This window comes from Gnatocerus cornutus, chromosome 4 (genome assembly GCF_029298725.1).
Source record: "Gnatocerus cornutus isolate USDA-ARS CGAHR chromosome 4, icGnaCorn1.1, whole genome shotgun sequence".
NCBI classification, from domain to species: domain Eukaryota; kingdom Metazoa; phylum Arthropoda; class Insecta; order Coleoptera; family Tenebrionidae; genus Gnatocerus; species Gnatocerus cornutus.
The window spans coordinates 7,270,538-7,283,377 of NC_142236.1; the positions used below are offsets into that span (position 1 = coordinate 7,270,538).

At 32.1% G+C, this 12,840-nt stretch overlaps 1 protein-coding gene across 9 annotated transcripts in view; it reads left to right on the plus strand.

The window, feature by feature from the left end:
- Positions 1–12,840, plus strand: part of CASK (peripheral plasma membrane protein CASK) — a 351,460-nt gene that overhangs the window by 48,742 nt on the left and 289,878 nt on the right. For 6 of the 9 annotated variants that reach the window (XM_088034543.1, XM_088034544.1, XM_088034546.1 and 3 more), the window contains exon 6: positions 12,370–12,441. The exons of the other annotated variants lie outside the window; for them this stretch is intronic. In XM_088034543.1, the coding sequence (XP_087890669.1) occupies positions 12,370–12,441 (72 nt within the window). The remainder of the gene's footprint in view (positions 1–12,369; positions 12,442–12,840) is intronic. 9 annotated transcript variants of the gene reach the window in all.

Here is a 12,840-nt window from a genome sequence, read left to right on the forward strand (position 1 = left end):
GGTTTCTGGGGTTGTTAGTAGCAAAAGACCAATTAAAATACAGTTTTTGACGATTTTGGTTGCAAAATATTGGTTGTAAATTAAGTTTGTTAACGCTCGCAAAACCCAGTTTATAGCGCTCTTGGTAGCAATAAACCACTTGCAAAAAACACTTTGGCGTTTTGGTGGCAAAATCCAATTGTAAAAGACATTTTTAATCTTTCTTGGTAGCAAAAGATTAATTGCGAAAGACAATCTTTGGCTCTCGTCTTTGTAAAAAACAATTGTAAAAGACAGAAGACTAAACGTAAAAGACAATGTCTATGGTGCTCTTGGTAGCAAAAGACCAATTTAGAAGACAGACTCGTTGGCGCTCTTGGTTGCACTGTCTGTCTGAAAAAGACAATTCTTGGCGTTTTGGTAGCAAAAGATACTCTTTGGTGGCAAAAACCATTGTAAAAGGCAGTTTCTGGTGGTTTTGGTAGCAAAAGATCACTCGTAAAAGACACTATCTGACTTTCTTCTTGACAAAAAAACAACTAGAAAAGATAAAGAACCAAAACTAGAAGACAGTGGTTATGGGTGCTCTTGGTAGCAAAATACCAATTTAGATGATAAACCCTTTGACGCTCTCGGCGTTTTTGGTAATAAAATACTTATTTTAAACACGGTTCGCAATCACTTGTAAAAGACAGTTTTTAACGCTTTTGGTAGCAATTGATCAATCGTAAAAGACAGTGTATCTGGCGCTCTTAGTAGCAAAAGACCTATTGCAAAAAAAAGTTTCTGGCACTCAGTTTCTGGCACTATTTGCAAAAGACAGTTTCTGGTGACAAAAACCAATTACAAAAGACACTTTCTGACTTTTTTCTTGATAAAAAAACAATTGTAAAAGAAAAAAAATCTAAATGACAGTGTCTTTGGTGTTCTTGATGCAAAAGACAGTCTTTGGTGGGAAAAACTAGTTGGAAAATACATTTTTTGGTCTTCTTCTTGACAACAAAACTGTCTTTGGTAGCAAAAGGCCAATTGTAAATGACAGACTCTTTGGGGCTCTTGATCGTTTCTTTTCGCAAAAGATCATCTTTAGCGTTTTGGTAGCAAAAGACTATTTCGAAAAGACAGTGTCTCTAGCTTTCTTGGTAGCAAAAGCCCACACATAAAATTCAGTTTCTGACGCTCTTGACAGCAAAAACCATTTGCAAAAGACCGTCTTTGGCGCTTTGGTGGTTACAACCAATTGTTAAAGACAGTCTTAGGGTTTGTTGGTAGCAAAATATCACTCGTAAAACACAGTGTATTTTGCGCTCTTAGTAGCAATAGGCTATTAGCAAAAGACAGGATCTGGTGGCAAAAACTATTTTAAAAGGCAGTATCTGGCGGTCTTGGTAGCAAAAGATCACTCGTGAAAGACACTATCTTACTTTCTTCTTGACAAAAAAACAACTAGAAAAGATAAAGAACTAAAACTAGAAGGTAGTGTCTATGGGTGCTCTTCGTAGCAAAATACCAATTTAGATGAGAGACATTTTGACGCTCTTGGTTGCACTGCTCGTGAAAGACAATTTTCGGCGTTTTTGGTCAGCAAAGGTAATGTTTGTTGTCAAAAACCAATTGCAAAAGACAGTCCCAGGCGTTGTTGGTAGTAAAATACTAATTTTAAATTCAGCTCGCAATCACTTGTAAAGACAGTTCTTAACGCTTTTGGTAGCAAATGATCAATCGTAAAAGACAGTGTATCTGGCGCTGTTAGTAGCAAAAAAAGTTTCTGGCACTCTTGGTAGCTAAAGACACTCTTTGGCTCTCTTCATGAAAAAAGAAACCATTGTAAAACACAAAGATCTAAAGGTAAAAGATAATGTTTATGGTACTTTTGGTAGCAATACTATTTGCACAAGACAGTCTCTGGTGACAAAAACCAATTGTAAGACACACTTTCTGGCTTTCTTTTTGACAAAAAAACAATTGTAAAAGACAAAAAATGTGAAAGACAGTGTTTTTGGTGCTCTTGGTGCAAAGGGCCATTTGTCTTTGGTGCCAAAAACTGTTGGAAAAAACATTTTCTGGCTTTTTTCTTGACAACAAAACAATTGTAAAAGGCGAAAGACTAAATGTAAAATAAATCTGGTACTTTTGGTAGCAGAAGGTCAATTGTAAATGACAGACACTTTGGCGCATTTGGTCGTTTCATATGGCAAAAAAACATTTTTAGCGTTTTGGTAGCAAAAGACTATTTCGAAAAGACAGTGTCTCTGGCTTTCTTGGTAGCAAAAGCCCACATATTAAATTCAGTTTCTAACGCTCTTGATAGCAAAAACTAATCAAAATGAGATCTTTAGCATAGAAAAATTGAAATACATACATGGAAAAAGAAAAAACAAGAGGTCTGAACTGAACGAATCCAAAGGCTCGGAATCTGGAACACTTGAGGACCTTCTAAAAAAAATCAAAAAATTGACGGAATCTTAATGAATACAAAAAAATCTAAGAATCTAATAAAATCTAACGTTTTTTCGTAAATTTTCGCCAATTTTAATAGAAACTGTAAACTTCAAATAAGGGTATTCACATGTGGATTATTCCCGTTTTTTTCCATGTAAAGTTGCCTCGAAAGTTTATGCTCGTTTCTACTCTCTCCCAGCAGTATTTGCTGAAACTTTCATAATGCATGAATTATCTCAGCTCAGTTATTTTCATTATAACGCTTTTGTACATATTTGAAGTTACGACCAACAATGAAACCATGCCATCTGCATTATTTTTACACAACAAAAGGAAGTATCTATGATACAGCGCAAACTAGTCCTTTCAACAATTCTATAAAGCTTTGATTGCATAGAAATGTCTCTCATGTATTTAACCTCTAATTCAAAATTCCTAAACATTTCAATTTGGAAGTATTCTAACGGATCAGGTCTCGCTATGTCTTTTCACATGCAATGAATGCAAGTTCACGATCGATAGCTCCTCTAGAATGTCGTCAGTTCGACGGAATTAAACATTCAAGAGACCAGAAACAGAGGATTGTCTTCCGCAAATATTTAAAATTCATTTAAGGGGTCGTTTGAATCCAGCACATCTGACGCCGGTTTTGATAATTCGGGAGTTTTTGAGGCAAATGGAACTCGAAACTGTTCATTAAAAACAGGATGTCGAAGTTTGTTTCGTAAAACAATACGACCATTACGTGCTAAATTTAGCGGCAAACGCATTAGCGAGCGCAAACTGGATTTTGATGTTATGAAAGTTCGGATGTGATCACGTCTCAGGTAAATTTGGTTTAGATTACGTTGAACTGGCAAAAATGGGCTCAAAATTATTTTTTTGGCATGTTGAATTGCAAAATTCACTATTGCGGTGTCAGTGGGGAAAAGCTTCAGCAGTGCGGTAAAACAAGTCAGATTACGCTGCCGTTCAGGGGCATTTAAAAGGAAAGCAATTTTTACAACAAACTGGTTTTACACTCAAAAAGTCAAAATAAAAATTAATCGTCAATGAATTACTAGATGTGTCAGATCAACATTTTTAATTCGGTTTTCGATCGTTTATCAGCCAAAAAACTTTTTACTAATCTCGCACTGGGAGGATTTTACGTCTCTTTAGCAAATGCCGCCTGAGAGTGCTGTTAAGTCGTAAAATCGTATTTTACTATGTAAATAACTATTTCCTAATTTGTTGAAGAAACAGAGATATTTTCGCATCTGTTTTGAATGCGATAATGAACCAACCATTACTACACTGGATGCGTTAATAGCTTTGCTACGACATATTAAATATGCAAATTAAACTTTTTCCAGCACTCGTGTTTTAAAACTCATTTACTAATACACTAATTCTTAATCTGCTGTTTAAACAGAGCTTTTTCTGCATTCGTTTTGAATGCGTTATTAAACTGACTTTACATTGGATCCGTTAATAGTTTTGTTGCCATAGTAACGTGTAACTAACATATTAAATATGTAAATTAAAAAAATTGCATAAAAACCTGTTTTTTCCAGTATTCTTGTTTAAAAACTTGTACTATAAATATTAAACTCATTTTTTAATATACTATTTTCGAATTTGTATCAGAGCAATTTGATATGTTAATAATACTATAGCAATGTAAGAAAATTTTTAAAATAACTTGTGTTAGATATGCAAATCATAAAAATAGACATTGTTATAATTAAAATTGCATGCATTCATTTTTTTCAGTAGTCGTGTTTTAATTCAACCATTAAAAACTTGTTCTGTAATATTCGTAATAGCTTATTTTCACATTAGATGAGATAATAGCTTTGATAACATAGCAACGGAGGAAAAAAAATGTTTTTAACATGCCAATCGCGAAAAATTGCATACAAAATTAATGCATGTTTCCAAATTGGATGCGTTAATAGTTTCATTATTATAGCAACGTAAGAAGATTTTGTAAAAAACTTGTATTCAATATGCAAATAAAAATGGTATATAAACTCGTTTCATAAAGCTCAAAAGCACTTTTTTTTCCAGCACTCGTGCTTTAATAGGAAAAATATAAAACTCGATTTTTAAAATACTACACATTTTCTAATTTGCTATTGTAGCAGAGCTATTTAAGCATTCGCTTTGAATGCGTTAATAGCTTGTTACTGTAACAGTGTTAAAACATTTTGTAAAAATGCTTGTATCTATTAAATATGCAAATATAAAAAAATGGACATCAATCTTGTTATACATATAAAAATCAAATGCATTTGTTGTCTTCACCACTAGTGTTTTAATACAAATGTTGTGTTATAAAACTCGTTTTTTAATATACTTACTATTTTATAATTTGCTGTTGAAACTGGCATTTCCGCACTGGTTTTGAATGCATTAATAGCCAATTTCTACATTGGATACGTTAATAGCTTCTTGATCCTAGCAACGGAGAAAAAAAAATGTGTTTAAGATGCAAATTGGGAAAAATAACATAAAAACTGAATGCTTTAATAAACTGTTTTTATATTAGATGCGTTAATAGCTTTGTTATTATAGCAAAGAGAAAGTAAAAAGTAAATTTTGTAATAAAAACATGTATTAAAAATGCAAAATAGAAGGCAAAACATAGTCGTTCTATACAACTTAAATCCACTCTTTCTTTCCAGCACTTGTGTTTTAATAAAATTATTATAAAACTTGATTTTTAATATACGACATATTTCCAAATTTGTAACAGTTTTTTCCGCTCTTATTTTGAATGCATTAATATACTATTTTACTTTGGATGCGTTAATAGCTTTTGTTTTTATAGAAATGGAGGAAATAAATTGTGTTTATAAGACGCAAATCTGGAAAAATTGCATAAAAATTGAATGCGTTAACATCTTAGTTACTATAGCAATGTAAGAAAATTATTAAATAAGTAATTATTATTAATTAAAAAAGTATTAAATATGGAAAAAAAGGCATAAAATTCGTAAGACTTAAAACCACTCGTTCTTTCCAGCATTCGTGTTTTAATAAAAGTATTATAAAACTTTTTTTTAATTTGCTATTGTAACAGAGCTCTTTCCACACTCGTTTTAAATGTTTTAATGGACTGTTTTCACTTTGGATGTAATAAAAGCTTTGTTATTATAGCAACGTATGAAAATAAGAAAAAAAAACAAATCAATAAATATACAAAATTATAGCATAAAAACTTCTAGTCTAAAACTTAAAACCACTGCTTCTTAACAGCACTAGTGTTTTAATAAAATATTTATAAAATTGGTTTTCACTAATTTTCTATTGTAACATAGCCCTACTTGTTTTGAATGCGCTAATAGACTGTTTCCACATTAGATGCGTTATTAGCTTCGTTACTTAAGCAACGTAAGAAAACTTTGTAAAAAAACTCGTATTAAATATGCAAAAAATGGCATAAAAATTCGTTGCCTAAAACTTAAAACCACAAGAACCTAGGGAATCTAGAAATTTCATGAAACGTCAGATTCCAAAAATGTTAAAGCAGATTTTAATAATTGTAATCCAAAAATTTAGAAAAGGGCATTTGAAAAGAATGCCAAAGAATTTAGAAACGAATCAAAAGGGTTTAGAAAAAATCCGAAAAAGGATTTCTAAGGAATCTAAAAAAAATAATGAAAACATGCAAAAGTTAAATAGAATCAAGAGATTGAAAGAAATAGGAAATGCAGTTGGAAAAAATCTGTCGAAGCTAGAGAGAATTTAGAAAGAATGAAGAGAGAATCCAAAGAGAATGTAGAGAGAATATAAAGAAAATCTGAAGAGAATGTAGAAAATAAAGAGGAAATTTAAATTTGATGCACGTCTATTCACCTCTTGTTCCATAAATAGCCAAACAGACACAAAAAAGAATAGATAATAATACACAAAAAATAGTAAGAAAATTTAGGATACACAACATCTAATTTTCTCGCCGTTTGAAAACACTTGTTCTTCTCCACGCCCTTTTATTTCCCGATATTGGACTCCGTCTCCAATACCCCAAATAATTTACCCGCCTCCCATCGCGCGTCTTTTTTCTTTTTCTCCCGGAAACGATCCCAACAAATTCATTATCCACAAATGTCTTCCGGTTTCCAAATTGCCGAAGACAACGTTATCGGCCCCTCCTAAATAACCCCACAACACTAAAACTTTTCGGGAGCAATCGGATTAATCACAGCTCGCTGAAAACACATTTCATAAAACAATGAAGCTAGGAAATTACAGCGCGGTTGGGGGAGTCATCTAGGCACTCGATATATCGGTTAAGGTCGCCGCCGCCACGGGGGTGGAAAAGCGCCATCGCAGTTTCCGGGCTAAAAATCCAGAGCTGACTGTTTTCATTTTCATCCGAAGCGTCGTCGTGTTAATGAAAATGTATGGAAAATGTGTCGGTGGTCGAAATTAGCGGAATTATAAAGTCAATTTGAAGGTATCGTCGTACAAAGGCGGTGCGGTGCGTTTTATTTTGGTTTATTTTTCCGAGGGACGTGACTAATTTCTTTGTTCTAATTGCTAATTCGAAGCGTTTGCAGGAAGCGGACTCGGTTAATTAACGTCGATAAAGAAGGAATTTCATTCGGTTTGTTGCAAGGCCTCGCCTTGATTGAAGACAGGGCGAGCAGGTTTTAAACGGCGCTAAAGAGCAAACGAGAGTTGAGCGGAATTTACAGGGTGATTCACACAACTTTAAATGCCACCAGCAATACATCATTGCGTATGTGAGCCACCCTATATTTCACTTTGATCAACATAGAAAGTCGCTTTTATTTGTTTCTCATGCCAGGTGTACAGGGTGTTTATTTTATCTGAATTTTCAATGAACAATGAGTAACCGGACACTCTGTAGAGTGGGAAAGTTTAAGGGAAACAATATCCAAACTTTGAGGAAAAATTACGAGAATTTGAACAATCTGAGAAAAATCTGATTCAAAGTCGAACTCTAACAATGCCGGAGAATGAAGTTGCTTCTACTAAAAGCATAGTAGATAATCTCTACGCGACTCAAAGGCGGATTACAAGACAAGTTGAGATTAGTCAGGGTTTGGTCTTCAACATCTAACGGATTTTATCCGTACCTTGTGGAAAAAGTATTGTGCAGAACACGATTTTAGTTGCTGATTAGCGTTTTGTGCATTTGTAAGGTTTATTGTCCGGCGTTTGACGTCTTTCTCAATGTAAAAGAATAATATTTTGAGTGAAGTTGCATACGATGTGTATAATGTGTTGTCTATGCAAAATTTTCGGGCGTTAAGAATAAAATGGATTTGGATTAAAATCGAATTCGGCAAAGCTTCATCAAATTTTTATGACTACTTCGGATTATTTCTCATTTTTTCATTTGCTCGAAAATTCACTCGTTCGAAACATAAAATTGGATAAAGGATTTTATTTTATTTTAAAAGTTTGATTGGACAGGTTTAGTGGTTTTTGCAACATGAATTCGTTCGTTGTCAGAAAGAAGCGTTTTACTGCAAGTCATTTTTTCGGGGTACTAAATCATGTGCGGAAAATGTAAAATGAAGAATGTTTAATTTTTTCCCACGCGGGTATGACGGACAACAAAAAACGGTCTGTACATAGCGGTGGCTTTTTGTCTGTGATTCCAAGTCGATTGTTTTGCCATTCTCTTATCTCCAATGTCTTTCGTCGTAAAGTTTTCTTTTTTCTAGTTGGTTTCGGATTTATCGTTTTATTTTCATATTTCTATGTCTTTTTGTCACCGCGATTTATCGTTTCTCGAAGATGACTTGAGTGGACTTTTTTTCGGTTTTTGCATTTTTAATATTCTGTAATTTGTCTAGGTTCTTTGGATTTTACTTCCGTCTTTAATATGTTAGTTTCTTTTATCGTTTAATTTTGGCATTTTTATTGTGTCCTCTTTTTTTTTGTTCTTTTTGTTTTTCTGTCTTAACTGAGAACTGAAGTTTTCCTCTTTTAATGATGGCACCTTTATAGCTTCTATTTTTTGTTCTAAAATTTTGTACTTTGGCGCAGTCAAGGAACACTTTAGAAAAAAATATTTTTCCTAATTTTATTGTCCTAATTGAAAAACTAGCAGATACGAATTTTAATATCAAAAACTTGAAAATTATTGGGTTGTTCTAAAATATATTTTTTTTAATTTCTATTTCTTGTTCTAATTTTGTATGTAGTATTTAGGCGCAGTTAATGAACAATTTAAAATTAACATATGCTTCAAATTTTGTTGTCTTCACTGAAAATTTAGCAAAGATGCGAATTTTACTAATAAAAGTTGAAAATTATTGGTTTGTCTTTAAATAAATTTTTCAAAAATCTTTATTTTTCGTTTTAAAGTTCTGCATTTTGGCACAGTTAATGAACACTTTTCCAAATTTTATTGTCATAACTGAAAATCTAGCAAAGATACAAATTTTACCAAGAAAAAGGTGAAAGCTATTGGGTTGTACTAAATAGTAAAAAAAATTTAAATTTTTATTTTTTCGTCTAAAATTCTGCACTTTGCCTTAGTAATTAAACACTTTAGAAATAATACTTTTCCCAAATTTTATTGTCCTAACTGAAAAACTAGCAGAGGTACAAATTTTAATATGAAAAGTTTGAAAATTATTGGGTTGTCCTTAAATAAATTTTTCTTAAATTTCAATTTTTTGTTCTGAAATTTTGCATTTTGGCGCAGTTAATAAACACTTTAGAATTAATAACTTCTTTAAATTTCGTTGTTTTAATTGAAAAACTACCAACGATGCGAATTTTACTAAGAAAAATTTAAAAATTATTGGGTTGTCCTAAAATATATTTTTTTAAAATCTCTATTTTTTATTCTAAAATTTTGTATGTATTTAGGCACAGTTAATGAACAATTCAGAATTAACAAATGCTTCAAATTGTGTTGTCTTCACTGAAAAACTAGCAAAGATGCGAATTTTACTAAGAAAAAGTTGAAAATTATTGGGTTGTTTTTAAATAAATTTTTCCAAAACCTCTATTTTTCGTTCTAAAATTTTGCATTTAGGCACAGTTAATGAACACTTTTCCAAATTTCATTGTCATAACTGAAAAACTAGCAATAATACAAATTTTACCAAGAAAAAGGTAAATGGTATTGGGTTGTCCAAAAATAATTTTTTCTTGAATTTCTATTTTTTTTCCTAAAATTTTGTACTTTGGCATAGCAATTGAACGCTTTAGAAATGATAATTTTCCCAAATTTTATTGTCCTAACTGAAAAACTAGCAGAGGTACAAATTTTAATATGAAAAATTAGAAAATTATTGGGTTGTTCTTAAAAAAATTTTTCTTAAATTTCTATTTTTGATTCTAAAATTTTGCATTTTGGCGCTGTTAATGAACACTTTAGAATTAATAACTTCTTCAAATTTCGTTGTCTTAATTGAAAAACTACCAACGATGCGAATTTTACTAAGAAAAAGTTAAAAATTATTGGGTTGTTCTAAAATAAAATTTTCTACAATCTTTAATTTTGGTCTAAAATTCTGCACTTTGATACAGTTAATGAACACTTTAGAAACAATGACTTTTCTAAATTTCTTGCTCATAACTGGAAAACTAGCAAAGATTTGAATTTTACTAAGAAAAAGTTGAATTAATATTAACATTTTTTCAAATTTTATTGTCCTAATTGAAAAACTAGAAGAGGTACGAATTTTAACATCCAAAAGTTGAAAATTATTGAGTTATCCTAAAATATTTTTTTTAAATCTCTATTTTTTGTTCTAAAGTTTTGTACGTATTTAGGCACAGTTAATGAATAATTTAGAATTAACAAATTTTGTTGTCTTTACTGAAAAACTAGCAAAGATGCGAATTTTACTAAGAAAAAGTTAAAAATTATTGGGTTGTATTTAAATAAATTTTTCTAAAATCTTTATTTTTCATTCTAAAATTTTGAATTTTGGCACAGTTAATGAACACTTTTCTAAATTTCTTTGTTACAACTGAAAAACTAGCATAGATACAAATTTTACCAAGAAAAGGGTGAAAGCTATTGGGTTGTCCTAAAATAAAATTTTCTTAAATCTTTATTTTTTTTCTAAAATTCTGCATTTTGGCATAGTAATTAAATACTTCAGAAATAATAATTTTCCCAAACTTTATTGTCCTAACTGAAAAACTAGCAGAGGTACAAATTTTAATTTGAAAAATTTAAAAATTATTGTGTCCTTAAATTAATTTTTCTTAAATTTCTATTTTTTGTTCTAAAAATTACAATTAATAACTTCTTTAAATTTCGTTGTCTTAATTGAAAAACTACAAACGATGCGAATTTTACTAAAAAAAGTTGAAAATTATTGGGTAGTTCTAAAATAATATTTTCTACAATCTTTATTGTCTGTTCTAAAATTCTGCACTTTGACACAGTTAATGAACATTTTAGAAACAATGACTTTTCTTAATTTTGGGCTCATAACTGGAAAACTAGCAAAGATTCGAATTTTACTAAGAAAAAGTTGAAAATTATTAGGTTGTCCTTTAACACATTTTTCTACACTTTTTATTTTTTGTCCTAAAATTTTGCCACTTTGGCACAATTAATGAACACGTTAGAAATAATGACTTTTTCAAATTTTATAGTTATAACTGAAAAACTAGCACAGATACAAATTTTACTAAGAAAATATTGAAAATTATTAAGTTGTCTTAAAATACAATTTTCTAAAATCTGTATTCTTTGTTCTAAAATTCTGCACTTAGACACAGTTAACGAACACTTTAGAAATAATAATTTTCTTAAATTTCATGTTCTAACTGGAATCCCAACAAAAATACAAACTTTACTAAGAAAATAATCGCATTTTTTATAAAAAATGTCGAGGCGTGACGAGCGATTATTGTATTACTTCCTTACTCATGGTTTTAAGGTAAAATGCGATAAACGCTCGGCACGCCTCGCTAGTTCTTAAGTAGAATACGGTAAACGCTCGGTACGCCTCGGTGTTTCTAATGTAAAACGCTATAAAACCTCATTCTCGGCGTTTCTCTAGTTTGGTTGTAAAATTAAAAAGTGCGCTAAAAGTTTTGCATGCATTACTGGTTTGGAAGTAAAATGCGATTTATGTTCAGCACGTTTCGCAATTTTTTAAGTGAAAATGCGATCAAAGCTGTCGACGTCTCGCGATTTCTTCAATAAAATGCTTTGAGCGCTCGGGACGCCTCGTTGATTCGGAAATAAAATGCGATGAGAACTCGGCGCGTTTTGCTATCTTTAAAGTAAAATGCGATGAGAGCTCGGCAGGTTTTGCTATTTCTTAAATAAAATGCGATTAAAGCTCGACATGCCTCGCTGGTCCGGCAACATAATGCGATAAATGCTCGGCACGCCTCGCTTGTTTGGTAGTAAAATACAATAAACGCTCGGCACGCCTCGCGACCAAAAATCTCACCAAAATGAAGAAATTTTGTGATGGAAACTAATATGACTACAATAAAATCAAAATTGATTTAATTTCACCTCAATGAAGGACATTTTCGGGAAATTACATCATCACGTTGATCATCAAAGTGTTGCACTTTTTGCCAGTAGAAACCTGCTCGTTACCATCACCATTAATCAAAGCCGTTATCTTTTGTTACCTTATGAATATAAATACGTTTTCGCTAAAGACCTCTTCTATCAGATAAGGTCCGCGTCTTCCGCCACGTACCTAACATTTTTGATAACTTCCCCGAGACTCTCCGATAGTGAAAAGTCATCACAGACAAGACGCAATTTCTTCCCGCGGATTTCTACCATCAAGTAGACAACGTGTTATCTAAAACACATAAAACCTCCTCGTTACTTCAACCATTGCCATAAACTGCGTCGACCCAAATTTAATATCGATCCACCTCTTTAGACAACAGGTGGATTGTTTCTATTAAAATTTCGTTGTTAATATGACCACCGATGCATCCATTATGGTACATTCATGGTAATGTGTTGGCGGCCTGCAGAATGCCTTGTGTCAGAATACCGGACCAACCTCAGTCCTCTGGGTCAGCTGTATCTAAAATCTGACAGAGCTGGTAAGCCACAGTGCTTGAATGCATCACATGCAGAATAGTGCAGGCAACAGATCGGTGTGGTGTCATTAAAAAAGGGCTATTTTTGGCCCTTTTGCGAGACTTCATTGTTGGGATTATTAGGCATGGTCTGTTGCTTGCGCTGTTATATCCGCTGACCGGAAATATCGCTCTGTTCACACATCATTTTCATAATCATTACGTGAAAGTCTATTGGTTCGTGCAAGGTTAGAGTCACAGTGGCGGCGCCAAGTTCAAAAATTTCACTCCAATGACAAATGATCTACATTTCCCCGAAAAGTTTGCATGACGCTAATTTCTCCTCAAATTACCTCCATTTCGTTTAATTTTGCCTGACCTCCATGGAAAAACCGCCACTGAATTCCAGGTGATGTTGTTTCA